Source organism: Colius striatus, chromosome 2, assembly GCF_028858725.1.
Source record: "Colius striatus isolate bColStr4 chromosome 2, bColStr4.1.hap1, whole genome shotgun sequence".
NCBI classification, from domain to species: Eukaryota; Metazoa; Chordata; class Aves; order Coliiformes; family Coliidae; genus Colius; species Colius striatus.
This window is the reverse complement of record NC_084760.1, coordinates 93,108,910-93,126,926: the sequence shown is the minus strand read 5'-3', so window position 1 is coordinate 93,126,926 and position 18,017 is coordinate 93,108,910. Positions and strand designations below refer to the sequence as shown.

General features: G+C 40.9%; 1 protein-coding gene across 3 annotated transcripts in view; it reads left to right on the top strand.

Annotated features, from left to right (window-relative positions):
• Positions 1-295: 295 nt before the first annotated feature.
• Positions 296-18,017, top strand: part of TMEM63A (transmembrane protein 63A) — a 34,306-nt gene continuing 16,584 nt past the window's right edge. For 2 of the 3 annotated variants that reach the window (XM_061991519.1, XM_061991517.1), the window contains exons 1-12: positions 296-404; positions 2,536-2,732; positions 5,727-5,806; positions 7,315-7,378; positions 9,286-9,323; positions 10,741-10,883; positions 13,010-13,061; positions 14,236-14,344; positions 14,686-14,756; positions 15,617-15,697; positions 16,269-16,392; positions 16,748-16,881. In XM_061991519.1, coding sequence (XP_061847503.1) covers positions 2,547-2,732; positions 5,727-5,806; positions 7,315-7,378; positions 9,286-9,323; positions 10,741-10,883; positions 13,010-13,061; positions 14,236-14,344; positions 14,686-14,756; positions 15,617-15,697; positions 16,269-16,392; positions 16,748-16,881 — 1,082 coding nt within the window. In that variant the 5' untranslated portion in view covers positions 296-404; positions 2,536-2,546. The remainder of the gene's footprint in view (positions 405-2,535; positions 2,733-5,726; positions 5,807-7,314; positions 7,379-9,285; positions 9,324-10,740; positions 10,884-13,009; positions 13,062-14,235; positions 14,345-14,685; positions 14,757-15,616; positions 15,698-16,268; positions 16,393-16,747; positions 16,882-18,017) is intronic. The other variant, XM_061991518.1, reaches the window with a different exon arrangement.

The window sequence follows — 18,017 nt, the reverse complement described above, 5'->3', positions numbered from 1 at the left end:
GGTGGCTAATTAAAAGGGACACGGCGGTGCAGCAAAAATGACAGCAACTTTCGCCGCGGTTATTTCACTACAGGGTCTCTTCCCTCAGGGAGCGGCTTCAGGGGCTGGGAGAGGCCAGGGGCAGCGCTATCCCGAAGGCAGATGGCAGCCGCCTTTAGGGCTGTGCGGCTGCATGAGGCACGGAGGGCGGGAAGGCAGGCGGGCAGCCCATGGCCGCCGCCCCGGTCTGTAACCGCTGCCCCGGCCCGGCGCGGCGGCCGCGCTCGGCCCAGGCACGCATGCGCGGCTCCCAGGACTTGTTGCCGGGGCATGTAACTTCGGGGCCGGGACAGTGCTTGGGCGTTGGGTTCCGTGTGGTGACGAGGTGAGAGGGGAGGGGAGAAGCCCCGGCCGCCCCGGCGCAGGTAAGGGAGGGCAGGAGTGGCACAGTGTGCGGACGGGACCGGATGGGGCTGCGTGAGGCAGCCTCGGGGAAGGTCCCGCCGCGGGGAGGGGAGAGGGCGACATGAGCCCTGAGAGCGGGGGTGCCTGGGCGCGGGGTAGTGCTGTCGGGACCGGGACCAGGACCGGGGGCCGGGGCCAGCCGCCTCCTGCTCCGCCGCCGCCCGACCCTCCGGAGGAAACAGCCGCTTTTCCTGGGCCTCCCGTCAGCGGGGCCGCGAGCGGTGTCTCGGCGTGCGCGGGACGGGGGCAGCCCTTGGCGGCGTCCCCGCCCTGTGGAGGGGCGGTGCAGCGCGGCGGGGCGAGCTGACCCCTGCGCAGCCCACTCGCCCCGAGGCCAGTGCGGCGCCAAGGGGCTGGCTCCCTCCGCGAGTTGTGAGCCCCGGGGTTTCGCGCTGTCCTGGGGAAAGCGGCTCTGCCAGCCCAGATTTCACGCCCCTCCCTGGGCCAGGAACGTGGTCGGGGTCCCAGGCAAATCACAAGGGAGGCGGTTTCTCGTCCCTGGTGCTCGCGTTCCCGCGGAGGGTCGCGAAGTGCCGCTGGTCGCACGCTCGTCAGGCGGCCGCAGCGCAGCTCCACCCGTGGGAGGTCTCGCCGTTCTCCTTATCTTCCTGACAGCTGGCTTACTTAAAAGTAATAGCTTCCGAGTACTGGAAACTATGTCTGTTAAGATTCACCATGTTACTTGAAATTTAGCACGCAGTCTCTGAAGTTGCTGTGCTGAAGGTTTCCAAACTGTGTTGAAAAAGACTCTTTGTTTTTCTGTCAGCACTGAACTTCAATCCTTAGAAAGCAAGCACAGATTCATGGCACAAATTGTGTCTGTTTTGGGTTTGTTTTTTTTTTTTCCTGTGAAGAAACATGTCAGCTGGAACAACGTTTCTTCCTCCACCGAATTACACAGCCCAGCATTTAGTAAAAGTTGTTTTGGGATGAGTATTATCCATACTGGTTTTCTGCAGCTTAAAAGGAAAGCTTGTAGTCATTCGTATTCTTGTTTTGGTTTTGGTTTCAGCATCAGTATAGTGTTGTCAGAGACTACACTATATCAGCATCCAGTATAGTGTTGTCAGAGACTATCAGCATCCAGTATAGTGTTGTCAGAGACATGTGCATACCTCTTACTGAGGCATGGTATCCCAACAGTAGTGTCCTTGGATCTGTGTCATGAGGAGCTACAATATTTGCTTTCAAATGATAGAGTTTTTTGGGTATGATTTCTTTCTGAATTTATCAGTGAGAAGTGTGTTCTGCATGAAGTATGCTTTTTGCCCAAAATGCATGGGAATCATCATGTTAATAAGATACAAGAAAATAAATGTTTGAGTGGAAATCCCCAACATCCATCGGCAAATACCTGCCCTAGTTAAAAGACCTTTTTATCAATAGCCAAATCTTGTGCATTTTCTGTGTGTTACTACGTTATTTGAGCAGGTCAGTTGACTAAAATGAGGTAGATGGCTGTTATCTTAGAAAATAAGAAATATTCATTATTGTTCATGATATATGGTAATTACTGTGCTGGTCTTTCAGTTGAATTCTGCTTAAAAAGAGCAACCACAAAACATTCCCAGAAGCAGGTGAGCCTGTGTATTTGGGTAGTAGTTATTTTCTCTGGAACTAGTGCTGAATTTCTTAATAATATCGTGGTCTTGACATTTGACTATGAAGTTCACACATGCTCGTCAACTGGGAGCAAAATCTTAAAACTGCTATTGTTGGAGTATTTAATGCTGCTTGTTAGTCTTAGAATCAGAATCTGGGCTTGAATAAGTAGTTTGATGTTACAGATGAGAAGATAAAAGAAGTCTGGTTTTGTGTGAGACTCCTGTAGTCTTCCTTAGATGCCCGTAGAGAATGTAGTTGGTTAGATGTCTGGAATTCTTGCTTGGCCACTGCTAGTAATTGAGGCTGTAAGTTATTATGAAATATTTTACAGACAAAGATTGTAAAAGGTGACTTTGTTTCTGAAATAGTTTCCTGGTTTACTCTCCCTATGCTCTTATTAACTTTTAATGTTAGTACGTCTCTCAAATACCAGGCAGGCTTTTCACATCGTTGTTTCACTGTTTCTTTTCTTTTTCTTTTTTCAAGAGAAAGACAAGATGAACCCTTTCTTTTTTCTGGATTTTGGACATTCTCATCTAGTCTACTTCTGGAATAGAACTATACCTTTCAACTCAACAAATGAGACATACTGCTACAGCACTGCCCGGGGCAGCACGGTGCTCCAAGGAGTAACTTTTGGTGGAATCCCAACAGTCCTGTTGCTTGATGTAACCTTCTTTTTTGTAAGTCCATTTTTTGTTTCTTATACTGAAAATCCTTCTGGCCTTCTCAAAAGTTAAATTGTTTGGAATTCTCTTATTCTCTTATTTATCAGGTAGGAGTTTGTTTCCAAGAGTCTTCAGAATAATAAATGTGCCAAGGCCATACTGGGAACATAAAAGCAGTTTCAAATATTAGTAAAGATTCACTTACATATGGGGGTGACTGTGTCACTGTAAGTTGGATGTGTAGCTGTAGGGAGAGTGCAATATCATAGGCTCTGTTTGTGGGGTCATTGAGAGCTTTGTAGTGGTAGCTAAAACTTCTGTGTTTTGTCTTTCCTTACTCTGGATTTAAGTGCTGGGTACCTTTTTCAGGAAGGGAACACCATTGCTAACTTCTTCAAAATACAGTAGGGAAAATCTTGTAATTTCATAATTTTTTTAAATTGCATTTCATGAAGCTGTCAAGGAAATAATGTACTGATCAAGTCAATCCTGACCAAAGGAGGAACAGGGTTTGTTGCTGGTCTGGAGGCTCCAAAACTTGAGCTTGTGTGGAGGCTTGAAACTCCAATAAAACTTAGGGTTATTTCTGTGTTTGGTCCAAGTGTTCTTAAGCCAGCAGAAAAAGAGCTGTAGATCTGAAACTGGCCTGATAAGTGAGGTTTCTGGTAGTAGAATGAGACTAAAGGGATCACTTAGTTCCTGATTTCTAGAAAGCCATTGTGAGGAGACTTAAAACTCCCTGTGTAAGATATGAGCTGGTAGTTCTGCAGGAACAGAGAGGATGTTCATAAAAGTTATGTAAGTGCATTCTTTGCTGTTAGTTTGGTACACGCAGCATGCTTTCGTGAATCTATTTTCCAAGGATGTAGAGTATTTACTGCTCTGTGTAACTAATTGCACAGCATTTAATAAAGATTGAGTTGGAGCATTTAGGGAAATATATTTTATTTCATTAAAGCTATGGTTCAATTTTGAGATACAGAGTCTCTGTTTTTGAGTTCCTTGCCGTTGAACTCTCCTCTCAAACAGCATTAGGACAGAGTCAGATGCAACGTCAAAGGCCTCTCTTAAAGTACCGAGTATTGCAATTTATTTAGCAGCTCCTATATTCCTACATTGCTAACATTTTTACTGCAAATCCCTTCAGTAACTATCAGTTGATGGGTTTCTGAATATTATTTCTAGGCTGGTTTGCTAAGCAAGTGAGATTTATATATTGCATTGTCTTCTCATTTTCGTTTGGTGCTTCCTCCTCATAACTGTAGAATATGTTAGCCAATTTCAACCAAAATTGCCAAAGAGTCTAGAGAGCTTTCCTTCTTACACGAAGCTTAATGGCCAGATGAAGGAGGAAGATCTAAATTAATATTCTCTTTTGGGAGGAAGGCTCTTGCAAGAAGGTTTTGTTCGTTGTGAAATGTGGAAATGAGCCGTGTAATCTTGACAGAGATAATTTTGACATGTATCCTGTCTGGCCAGCTGTTATTTGCATAGAAGCCAAATAAGTTACATCACTAGAGCCACTTTCTAGCCAAACAGGTATGGGATGTAGGTGGGGCAAGGAGTAGAGGGCATATGTTATGTATGCATAGAAAACAGGTCTTGTTACTTCTGCTTCATTGCTTCAAACAGAGCAACTTGTTACAAAAAAATACAGAAAAAAAAAGTCACAGAACCACAGAATGGTAGGGGTTAGAAGAGACCTCTAGAAATCATCTAGTCCAATCCCCTGTTAAAGCAGGTCTACCTACATTAGGTCACACACGAACACATCCAGGTGGGTTTTGAAAACCTGCAGAGAAGGAAACTCCAAACCCTCCCTGGGCAGCCTCACCCTCACAGGAAAGCCAGGGCTACCTCACCCTCACAGGAAAGAAATTTTTCCATATGTTTAAATGGAACTGTATGAAATACATAGCAGTGTGGGTTTTTCTTAGCCTCTTTGAACAGGTGAAAATACAGGAGGGAGAGAAGAAATACAATGCAGAGGTCAAATATAAGTATCTAGGTTTTATGTAATAATAAATTGCTTTAACTGCAGATAAAAATAATTCTCATACTTGAGAAAGTTGTTGAGCTCCTTACAGTCTGTTTAGATCACTGTTTAAAAATAAAATAAGTTTTTAGAACATAAGTTCTATAAAATTAAAGCTTTGAGCCCCTCACTACAAGAAAGACCCTGAGATGCTGGACAGTGTCTAGAGATGGGCAGTAAAGCTGGTAAAGGGTCTGGAGAACAAGTCTGATCAGGAGCAACTGTGAGAACTGGGGTTGTTTGGCCTGGAGAAGAGGAGGCTGAAGGGGAGACACCATCACTTGCTACAACTAACTGAAAGGAGGTTGTAGGGAGGTGGGAGTCGGTTTCTTCTCCCAAGTAACGAATGACAGGACAAGAGGAAATGTCCTCAAGTTGCAACAGGGGAGGTTTAGGTTAGAGATTAGGAAGAACTTTTTCACTGAGAGAGTTATTAAGCACTGGCAGAGGCTGCCCAGGCAGGCAGTGGAGTCACCATCCCTGGATATATTTAAAATCTATGTAGCTGAGGTGCTGAGACATGGTTTAGTGGTGGGCTTGGCAGTGTGAGGTTAGTAGCTGGACTCAATTTAGTCTTTTGCAGCAGAAAGAATTCTATGATTCTAAAAACAAGTCTTCCATCATAGTTCTGGTCACTAAGTAATGAGTAATAGTAAAGGTGTATTTATGAAAGTTTTGACTTCCTCTGAAGTACTGCTTACTACTTTTCCTGTGACAAACCTTCATACAGTCGCAATTCAGAAGTATTTTCACATGCAGTTCTCTTCTTTCATCAATTAGAACAGGAAGGCAGATGTTCTGGCCCTTTGGTCCCAGACAAGTCAGTTTGTAGCATGGCAACCACTGGGTTGATTAACATATGACAGTTGGTTTAGGAGCTAGGACAGCATTTTCTGACAGTTCCTATGTAGCTAAGAATAATTATTATGAAGGAGAAAAACAAATATTTACAGATGTTTGGTTTTGTTTTCTAGGTTTTAATATTACTGTTTTCCATTATAAGAAAGAGATTCTGGGACTATGGTCGTGTCGCTCTGGTGTCAGAAGCTGAAAGGTAAAAAAAGAAACAATGCAGTCAGACTGATTTGTTAAAACCATTTTGGGAGCATGGAACTATGTAAACAGGGCTCAAATTAAGTGCATTTGTGTCAGATATGTTTGTGATCACATGCTTGTTTTTGTGAAAAATGTCGTCCTGCTGCTTTGTGTGAAGTACATCCCACTCACAGGGTTACCCTTTGTAGTGTCACTAATAAACCTGTGTGTTTGCCATTGTCATAAGTTTCATTCTACAGTTGTGGGTTAAGGAAGTGGAGGTAAGAAAATGGGCTACCTGTCTGCTAACGTGCCAGGTACCTACCCGGTGATGTTTACAGTGTGTTTCTGTGATAGAAGGATATTAACTGTTTTGTTTATCTTGGCTCAAACCCCAATATCTTCCCCAAGCTCTCTATGCAGCCTATGCCATAATATTTCCAAAGGGTTTAAAAAAAGAAAAAGGAATATGTCACTGCAGGTTTCTGAAATTCTCTACTGATTTGTAGTTTGGGCTGTTCAAAAGATGTCTCTCCCTCCACTTATGAAGTGGGTGAACTTTAGTTGCAAGCTTCTTCCTGGTGTTAGTGGTGTAACTAAACTGTGGTAAATTCACAACTGAGCAACAGGAAAGGACTCAAATGTGGTTTTAGGTTTTATTGGGTACTATTGTGAAAAGTAAATGGTATGGGGGGAAAAAAAAAACCAACCCAAAACAAACCCCTGAGCAATAACTGAGACAGCCAGCTTGGGCAGCAAGAATCGAGATGCTCTGGTACAGGCTTCCACATGGGCTGTAGGGGTCTACATGGGACAAATGAGTCTTTGAGCAGTCAAACACCTAGCTAGGAGCCTGTGTTATTTTGCTTGCTGAACTGAGCCAGCTAGATCAAAATTATCATAGATACACCTATGAATACACTCTGTTTTGACATGTATTGCCCTGTAATTATGGGCACATTGCCATCGCAACGGTTTTTTTAGCAACAACCTCAAACCAGGTACTTTTATGTACTTGAGAGTTTACAGGATCTCTAAATGTTTTGTGCCTTGCAACAGGAATGAATTTATGACCTTGCAAGCAAGGAATTTATTTGTGCCCAGAAATTCTGAATAGTGGCTGTAAGGTGAAGGAAGAGAGGTGAAAGTATAAGAGGTGATGTAATGATGCATATCTGAACAGGAAGCTACATTGCAAATCTGATCCTGGCTAGGCTTTCCAAACCTGTGTTACATTGTTTTGTTGGGATATTAAGTCACAGGAACATAAAACATTGTTTTCTTTCTAGTTCAGTTAAATGCTCCCACATCAGGATCCCATGTATTCTCCCTTTTCAACATGGGACAGAGAAAAAGTTTCTGTAGTTAAGTGTGTGCTACAAGGTGAAAACCACAGCTTCTATAAGCAAAAGTGGTTTTTCTAATACTTCCCTTAGTTACTTCAGAATTGTTGAAGTTGGTGTAATTCTGTGGAATTGTGTTATCTGTCATTAAAGATACTTAAAAACATCATTTAATGTATTTTAGTGAATCAAGATACAACCGATTGTCAACATCGTCATCGGTACCTGAAGATCTTGAATATGATAGGGTAAGTATTCTAGAGTGTTGATATTGTTTTGTTAATGTAAACTCTTAATGGAATATGTTGTAATTTGCCATCCCACCTAGCCTAGTGAACCAGTCATTACACTGGAAGACTATTTACGTGCAAAAATTAGTAACAGGTTGTGTGTTGTGCTTTTATGGAACCATAGGTAATCTCTCTTTGTTTCCTGACAGGCAATTGCCATATCTCAAAGCAGTATCTGGTGTCATTGTTTTAAGTCAGTTTTTAAGTTAAGAATTATGTTAGAGTTTCAAAGAGAAGGTAGGGAAGGAAAAAGACTGCTAAACAATTTGTGCTGAAATAACAGTTAAAAACATTACGTTATGTTCACATTGCAAGTAATATCTGGTTGGTCTTCATAGTACGTTATCTTCCTCATTAAGATGAAACAACTGGATGCAAGAGGGAGGCTAGTAATAATGCCATGTACTCTTAATGTTACAAGTGGTTTGGAATGGAAGATAATTAAAAGTCTGGCCAAAAAATTGGTTTCATGGTATGGTCTCTCTGGTATCTTTGAACCAATCCCTGTGGAACTCCACTGGTGACAGGCCTCCAACTCAATTCTGTGCCACTGATCACCACCCTCTGGAATCTGTCATTCAGCCAGCTCTCGATGCACCTCACCATCCACTCATCCAATCCACACTGTCTGAGTTTTATGATGAGGATGTGATGGGATACATTGTCAAAAGCCTTGCTGAAGTCAAGGTAGATGACATCCGCTGCTCTCCCCTCATCTAGCCAGCCGGTTATGCACTCATAGAAAGGCTCTCAGGTTGGTCAAACAGGATTTCCCCTTGGTGAATTCATATTGACTCCACCTGATAAAACATATGAAGGAAAAGATGGTTGTGATGACATTCAGGATGAGTTGTTCCATCACCTTTCCAGGGATGGAGGTGAGGCTGACTGGCTTGTAGTTTCCTGGGTCGTCCTTCCTGCCCTTTTTGAAGACTGGAGTGACATTGGCCTTTCTCCACTCCTCAGGCATCTCATCTGTCCTCCATGATTGTTCAAAAATGATGGAGAGCAGCTTAGCAACTGCATCAGCCAGCTCCCTTAGCACTCCTGGATGCATCCCATCAGGTCCCAGTGCTGGCAGCCTACATTTTAACATTTTATATGTGTATCAAATCAGTATCTGGCATTGCAACTAAGCGATTGTCTGAGCCTCAAAAGCAGACTGGTGTTTGATCAGGGTTGCTCTGCTAGTAACATTGCTTTCTTCATCTTTTTAAAAAACCCTAAAGCAACTTTATCATTGAAACAGTTGAGTGAAAATGTGTCTCTAGCTCAATATTATTCACTCAAGAGGCCTTTCAAGATGAGATGTTTTTTGAACCATACTGGAACATTGAGTGAGATATGATCTCTACTGTGCAGTTTCATAGGAGGATTTGTAAACCTAGACAAGAAACCTTTCTGTTAATGTAATCATAGCATTGTTTCTAACTACCATTTAACTGACTAAGCTGTATTAGACTTTCATGGAACTTATCCTTGAAACTGGGGACTCTCTGGAAATTGTTTTGGAAAAAAAACATAATCCTCTAAAAAAAATCCTTAGAAATCTCAATCTTGACTTCTCTTCATTGGGGATTGGATTTGGACACACTTGTGTAAATTTAAGAAGCCCAAGCAATAAACATGCAAGTAATAAAAAAAGCCTCTTAAATACTCTCTGGAGACAGATATGTGAAGTACTTTGTAAAAAGTGTATAGAGTATGAGATATTTTTCTGTATGTTTCTAAATTGTGATTTCAGAGGAATAAACTGCCAGCTTTTTAGCTAAGAGATTGGCTTAATAGAAACACTTCTCTTAATTGTGCAGAGGCTATGTTTTTTTTGTATACTAGCTCCTAAAAACTTCCTTCTTTATTTATAGGGGTTTTGTTCTTGGATGACAGCTGCTTTTCGCATGCAGTAAGTATATGAAACAGAAATAGTCACCTATGGTTTGTTTTGCTGCTTTTTAAATTAAAAAGGAGATTTGCATTAAAAAAATATGTGAGTTTTTTGGTTTTTTAGCTCGAGTAGATAGAATTTAGCACAGTGATACAGATGTGTCTCTGGTGGTGTGGAAAAAACAAGATGAATTTATGAGAATACAGTTGTCCTGGTGGCAGCCCAGAGACTTCTTGATCTCAGACAGTGTGTGAACCTAAGGGAATCTATGGCATGTATATGAGTTCTGAGCTAATAACTAGACTCTAGGCTTTTACCCTTCAAAGAGTACTGTGTGGGTGTTCTCCTGTTTGAAGCCAGTAGAGCCCCAGGCAGGAAACAGGCTTTCCCTGGAAGGATTTCTGTGGAGAACTGATGGTTTAGTTGGGGCTGGAATTGACTAGGAAAAGCCCACTCTGCTGTTTCCCAGACGCTGAGTGTTAGATGTGTGATGTTAGTTCTTTGTATCTCTTGGGGCTTAGTAAATAGTGATTTCTAAAAATCAGTTTCTAGCAAGGGCACCATCGAGACAAAAAAAGGGTGGGGACTGAGCATGTCTTTCTCCATTTTTGCTAGTTTGATTCCTTCCTTTTCCAAGGACTCCTTTTAATGATCTATCTTGGTAACAATGGATAGATGATGAGAGTTTATTCCAAAGCCTATTAATATCTTCTCTTAATTAGATCTCATAAGAGTAAGGTGATTCTGTTGTAATTTTCCTCTCGGGGAGCTTTTATGGAGATGAGTGATCACTGTCACAGGGTGATCTTAGTCTGAGAGCAAGATTTCCCACTTTTTGACTGTCATAAAGCAGGAGGTGACAGCAAATGACTTTGTCATCTTGTAGACTGATTAAAAAAGAACTTATATTTGCTTCTCAGATTACTTGTTTCCATCTTAAATGCCCTAATGTTAATTGTTGTATGTTGATATTGCACGAGGAAAAGACTCTTGGAACTGAAATTTATGCATGAAAGAATATAGCCATGTTGAAAGACTCAGTGATAGAACAAGGGATAGTGGAAAAAAGCTGGAACACAAAAAGGTCCATTTAAACATAAGGAAAAACTATTTCACTATAAGGGTGAGGGAGCCCTGTCACAGGCTGCCCAGGGAGGGTGTGGAGTCTCCTTCTCTGGAGATTTTCAAGAGCCAACTGGATACATTCCTGTGAGACCTGACCTAGGTGAACCTGCTTTAGCAGAGGGGTTGGACTAGATGATGAGTAAAGGTCCCTTCCAACCTCTGCCATTCTGTGATTCTGTGAAAATGGATAGGAATTGATGAAGATGTCAGTGGCTAGACAGAGAAATTAGTCTATGTTCAAAAATACTAGCACTCCCCCAAAGCCCCAAGGATGTGAAGCAGACTGAATGCTTTTCTGTCTGCCATGCAGCGACGACGAGATTCATGAGAGGTGTGGTGAAGATGCCATACATTACCTTGCCTTCCAGCGTCACATCATCTGTTTGTTGATTGCTGTCAGCATTTTGTCTGTATGTGTCATACTGCCTGTCAACCTATCAGGTGATCTGCTTGGTAAGTTGGAGTTGGTGTTTGGTTTGGTTGGATTTTTTTTCATATTCTGAGAAGAATTTAGCATTTAGAGTCGTTGCAAAAGCTTTTAGGATTTTTTGATTTTGATAAACTTTTGTCGTTTTAGTGTCCCTCCCCCTCACCCCCCAGTCTGATGTGTGTACTGTTTTTGGGAAATTTTTGAGAGAGTAGAGTGTTCTCTAAATGTCTGGCAAAAACTTGTCACAAACAAGATGGCAGATGACATGCAGACATAGGTGGCTACACCTAGAATGCTCAGGGCAGGATTAACTTAACTGGTGTTTAACTGGTGCCCTCTTAACTGGTGTTTATCTAGGCACTCTGTACGATTTTTATTGGTGGTGATTGCCAACAGAAGCTGTCTTCACTGTTGAGAAATATTTTTCCAGTGTCCAGTCTGAATGGCTTATTGCAATTTGAGATCGCTAGGGAGAATAGCTTATTCTTGTCCTCTTTGCAATATCCTTTTATCTGCTTGAGAATTATCGTCCATCTGTGCTTTTTGCTCTCTTTAATAAACCAGACTAGTTAATTTCATTATTAATGAGAAATGGTTTCCATTTGGCTGATTGTATTTGTTTTAAAATTGAGCTGGACTATCTCCTATCGCTTCTTTCTGTCTTGGTTTGCGGCTCAGAACTGGACACCAAGACTTTGTCAATGCTGACTAGACAAAGAATTATCTCACATTTCTTGCAGTCTGGTCCTGAGAAGGTCTTCCAGTGTGACACCTACCTCTTTCCATTACTAACTTACCCTCAACAAATGCAATAAGTGTGTCCTCTAGTTTGCCATTCAAGTTGCTGATGAGAATACTGGTGGACAGTACTCTGTTAAACCCTGCTTAAACTTTCTTCTTTTTTTTGATAATGAGCACTTACAAGCCAAATTTATGCTTTTTTCTATTGGATCTAGCAACAGGACAAGGGGTAATGGGATGAAGCTGGAACACAAAAAGTTCAACTTAAATATAAGAAAAAACTATTTCACTGTTCAGGTGAGGGAGCCCTGGCACAGGCTGCCCAGGGAGGGTGTGGAGTCTCCTTCTCTGGAGGTCTTCAAAACCCACCTGGACACGTTCCTGTGTGGCCTGATCTAGGTGAACCTGCTTTAGCAGGGGGACTGAACTAGATGATCTCTAAAGGTCCCTTCCATCCCCTGACATTCTATGATTGACTTTGTATCAGTCTTGTCAAGATGATGCTTAAACAGTTATTCACTGTTGATAATCTGATCTAGGTGAACCCACTTTATCAAGGGGTTGGACTAGATGGTTGTTAGAAGGACTTTCCAACCTCTACTCTTCTGTGAATAGATGCTCTCTGTTATTTCAGATGGCAGTGTGACTGGCCTTCTGAGGCAGAATAAAGCTTTGGTTTTCAAGCATTAATTTTTGTGATGCTACAGCTGAAGAGCAAAGATGAAGTTATAATCTCACTCCCCTTCTTCCTCCCATTTCGCCATCTGTGATTTTGTGCATTTGTAGTTCTGTCTGTTGTGATCACTTAACTTGCAATGTAATTTAGTCTATGCTAGAATATTGTTCAGCTTTCCAGATAAGCTCAGCTCTTTTTCCTTGGTGAACATGTACTCAATTTTCACTCACTTGCATTGTCATTTTTTTAAACACTTGACAGTCTAGAGAAACCATCTCATATAAAATGTATCACTTTTGACCTTAATAAGGTTACCAGCAGTGTTTTGTCAACGCTGCATTAATGCAGTTTTTTAAACTGAGATAAGAAGTCGGTGAAGATGGAATAAAAATGTGAAGGAAATATGTTCCCATCCCTAAACAATGTTGTTAGTGGATGTGAAGGGAGATTCAAGAGAGAAAGGGGAACTGTTGTGAAGATCTGGTATTCAGGTTTTTGAAATAATCTATTGTTTCTCTTGATGGGCTGAATGTGGGGTTTTTTTTTCCAACTTTAAAATGCAATACAGCATAAACCAACATGGACTATTCTTCTGAATCTTTTAAACAATGAACACTAAGAGGTAGTGTATCAATATTTAAAAAAAAATAGAATAAAAGCTGACTTCTGATAGTTTGCATATGAATGTTGCACCAGTTAATTATGCTGCTCGGGGTTTTTTTTTCTTCCTAGATAAAGATCCTTATAGTTTTGGAAGAACAACTATAGTAAACTTACAAACTGGGTAAGTAATCTTGCAGAGTACTTCTATTGCTTGTGTCTGTTTCCCAACATAGTCTCTAAATGTGTGAATTGATACTTGCAGCGTGGCTCATGGGGCAGGAATTACTTATTCATGCTTCGTCAAGTGAAACTGCGATATCTGCTTCAGGCTATGTAGTTACAGTGCTGATAGGAAATCTGGAGACTTGGCTTCTACTCTGTCAGCTCATACTTCTTACACCACTTGGTGTTTCTCTTGGCTAATGACTGTACATCTAGCAATGTTATTTTCAGAAATTTCTGAAGCTGTACTTCAGAAGGCAAATAAAGCTGACGGCTTTACTAGAATGTGTAACTCACATGGTTTAAATTTGCTTTAGATTTGTGTGTGTGTGCTTAACTCCTCCATCCAAGATCAAAATTACTCCAAGATCAGAATTAAAATTACTCCTCTGTGTTTTAAAAACAGTCTGTAAAATAGTCGTGACACTAAGATGTACAGTTTTTCTGGTTTATGACTTGATCAGTCCACATCTATCCATGCTGCTATGTCCAGTAGAGTTTCTGCCAACACACTTCGGGTTTCTTAACCACGTTATGAATTCTAGTGAGAGTAATGAGGATTTTTTGTTTGATTGGGTTTTTTTAATCTGTAAAATAAGTTTCCTCTACTTTAGGTTAGTTGTAATTATTAATGCTTTTTGCAAAACTGAAGAACTGTTCATAGAACAGAACTTCCTTAAGCTTTGAGGAGAGAGCTATTGGAAAAGTGGTATTTACTTCCTCTATTAGGCTGTTTTCAATTTGAGTAAGGATTTTGTTCAAGGAGAGTTCAGTCATCCTCTCAGCACAGTAACTAATGAGGCCAATAAAAAACATTATTGCAAATAGCACAGTGTGTGCTATTGGTCATCTGAATGAGAAGGTGCAGGATAAACACTACCTAAAAACATCCATGTCATAGGATATCTGTTTTCTTTGTAAGTTTGTAACCCATAGAATTTATGATAAGCAAGTAACTCTAATGGCTATCCAAGGGGTATGTGTAGTTGTGACTGACTACCAGCAACTATCTTTCTCTTCTTCTTTTGTGTTCAGTGAGAGGTTCTGATCTGCTTAGTGTTTTGATTGCTACTTGTATCAGTTGGACAATTAGGTTTTCCTGTTTCTTATATTCCTAACATTTTGTCCAACAGTAATAATCTTCTTTGGCTGCACACGGTTTTTGCTGTTGTTTACCTGATTCTGACTGTTGTCTTCATGAGACACCATATGAAGTATGTCACATATAAAGAAGAAAACATAGTAAGTTTCTGAAAAAGACTGTACAACATGTTTGCAAGTGGATGATGCTGAGAAAGCAAATTGCTAAGATGCCTTTTGCTTGCTAGAATGTGACATAAGTGTGAAGGAATTTGGTGAAAGCAAAGCTCCACTGAGTGAATTGTGAAAATGGTGGGGGGTCGGGGAGGGATTTGTGAAATTTTGTTGTAACCTGTTACCAATGTAGATGGTCAATGTGGTGCTGTTTTTAATTGATGCAGCTCATCAAAATAAAAATTTCCTACCTTTTTCTCCTCTACAACACAGCTACTTGTGCTATATCCCTGCCTTCCTTGAAACTGGAGCTGTGTTTTCTCTTGCAGGTTAAGTGCACATTGTTTATAACTGGTCTTCCAAAAAATGCAAAAGAAGAGACAGTGCATGAACATTTCACGTAAGTTCTGTGGTGGAGTAGTATCATTAGGAACAGGAGCCTTAAAATTGTCCTAGTAGCTTTACCTGCCCAAGCAGAAATGGTTTTAAGGTTTGGTTTTGTTTTTATTTTACTTTTGAATGGTTTGTGTTGGAAGGGACCTTAAAAAACATCTAGTTCCAACCTCCTTGCCATAGGCAGGGACGCCTTCCACTAGACCAGGTTGCTCAAAGCCCCGTCCAACCTAGCCTTGAACACTTCCAGGGATGGAGCAGCCACAGCCTCTCTGGGCACCCTGTGCCAGTGCCTCACCACTCTCACAGGGAGGAACTTCTTCCTTACATGCAATCTAAATCTACCCTCTTTTTAGCTTAAAGCCATTAGCCCTTGTCCTATCCCTACATGCCCTTGTAAAAAGTCCCTCCCTGGCTTTCTTGCAGGCCTTTTTAGGTACTGGAAGGCTGCTGTAAGATCTCCACAGAGACTTCTCCATATTGAACAACCCCAACTCTCTCAGCCTGTCTTCATAAGAGAGGACTGTTTAAAATTCATATTGTAGAATCCATCTTGTAAAAGCCCATCTTATTCCTTAGACAGAACTGAGTAAAGGCTATATTTCAATGAAGTTAATTAGCTGATCTTAAAATTAGAATGTAAGAAAGTGACTGTGCATCCACACTTTCCATTCATACTCCTGTGTGGCCTTTACTTGGGAATAATACTGCACGTCTCATCTCTATCTGGAAGTCTCTAGTCTATACCTCATTCGGAACTGAAATGAGTGGTTGTGATGTCAGTTAAACATCAGTTGTGCTCTTTGAAACAGTTTCTTCATCCTACTTTTTGTTCTTTATTGTTCTCATTTACTGTGTCCTTTTCAGTGCTGCCTACCCAACCTGCACCGTGGTGGAGGTCCAGCTGTGTTATGATGTAGCCAAGCTTATTTATCTCTTCAAAAAAAGGTATTTTTGTAGTCTATTTGAGTTTAACCTAATTTGATGAATGCCTTGCCAGTCCTAAATCAACAAATGCAGTGGTACAAAGCTTGCACTCGGTAGAAATGAATTCTGCTGTTGAAGTGTTGGCCTGGACTTTAGTTAGATTTAGCTGTGATTTTAGGTGACTTGTGGAGTTCAGCCTGTTTCTTGTGGGTGTCATAAGCTGTGTGCTGCATAAGATAAGCTTTGACTTGCTGCTTATTTATTTAGTTATGTATTTGATTATTATGAGGCAGTGTGAAGTGGAAACTATTGAATTAACTCCAGGACCGTGCTTCTTTGGCTGAAGGTGCTGGTCACAGGAGAAGAGTGTTACTTTCTGTGTTATACATTGTTGTATTTCATGGAACCCCACTACAAGTGTAGGCTGTATAGCGCTATTACACACTTGAAAATATCATATACTGAGTAGCCCAAATAAGTTATGTGACTTTGGTGACTGATTAATTTATTGCTAGTCCTTGACATAACTCTTTTTTTCTCTTGGGGTTTATTTTTTTCTTAAGCTTGATGTTGGTACTGTTTTCTTGTCCAGAAACCAGGCAGAAAAAAGCCTGACTTACTATGAACACCTGCATCAGAAATATGGCAAGCGGGTCCAAATCAACCCTAAGCCATGTGGTCAATTCTGCTGTTGTGAAATGAGAGGATGTGAAAGGGTAAGAGACTGTTCATTTTCAGCAATGACTAGGTAGATCAGAAGAGTAGAGAATAGGTTTTATGTGGTATCCTGTTGAGTTTCAGAAAATTCTTTATTCGTTTATTGCAGGTAGCTCATTGTTCATGTCCTTGCACAGTACAGCCAAGGAAATCCCCAAAACTTTTAAAATGTAATCTTAGTACAGAAATTGAAGTACAAGAAAAACTTCCTGTCTTTTTGTCTTCCCTTGTGATGTGATTTGTAATTTGTGAACGTGGCATTGGCAAGAGAGAGTATGCTTTGTGTAAGCTGTATTTTGATGAAGGTGTTAACCATCTGGTACTTGGATGTAACAGTCATCAATTTCCCAACAGGAGGATGCTGTAGATTATTACACCAAAGTTAGAAATGAGCTGCTGGAAGAATATTCAAAAGAGGAACAAGCTGTTCATAATAACCCACTGGGAATGGCTTTTGTAACATTTCAAGAGAAGTCCATGGCAACCTAGTAAGTTTTATCTGCTGTCTTGTTTGTTCACTTTTAACTGTAACAGTACTGTTTGTCTCACTTGTCAACAAGGTGGTTCTTGGTTCTTCTTCCATTTCTCTTCATAATTTTGTGGATTTGGTCTGCTTTGCTTTCTGGTAAGCTTTCCCATAAGTGTGCATGTAGCCTCGGTGCTTTGAGTGAAGAGAATATTTAAAGGGTTAAATGTCTCTGAACATTTATTGGGGTAAGAAGCCTTTCTCTTCTGTGTGGGATGCAATCTGTCAGCATAGATTAAAGGTGTAGGCCAGGCTAATTGGCCCTTGAATATGAGTTACTGATCTTTCCATTTTTGTCTGTGCAAATGGTCCAATTACCAAACTGTAACAGTGGGTTCAAATTACAGTGCTCGATGGTCATCTCAACAAAGTAGAGTTGGGGACTGACCTGGCCATAGGTGGTAGGTGCACGCTAGGTATCTCTTACTTGTTATTATAGATATATGTTGTAGGCCTAATACCAGCAGTTGTTCAGTGCTTTTTACCCATTGGTTTGTAGAGAAAATACATGTAGCCTCTTGTTTTCTATTGGCCCTTTGGGAGCATCTTTTAGTAACACAAAGCAGGTAAAAGGAAGCAGAAGAATGTATTATGAAAGTCACACATCATGTTTTGCTATTCTCACAGCCTCTATGATTTACATTGTCTGCATTCTTTTGATCTTTAAGTCACGTTTGGGAGCCAGTCTTTTCAGGCTTTTGTTTTTTTCAAGGAAGTCCAGAGTATGGAATTCCTTGCAAGAATTTGAGATGCTGGAGAAAGTTTTGCTTGCTGCTTTTAAACTGAGTGGTGATTGTGTACTGAAATCTGTCACCTTCCTGATTTTGTAATGTTGGACACCATATTTCGAGAATATAGACACAAATGACATTAGAAGATGTGAAACTGAAAGAAGAAATAAGCACTGAAGTTCTTTGTCTAGTTGCTGACTTGTCATATACAGTTTTGATGGGGGAAGTCTTTCTTTGGGCATGTGTTCTGAGTTGCACTGCACTCTGAGTTGAATTATCAAGAACTGGAAAGATTTCAGTTTGTTTTGCCTGGAATTGATACAGTGAACTCCATCCTCTGGAGGATTAGATTAGATTCCATGTGAGG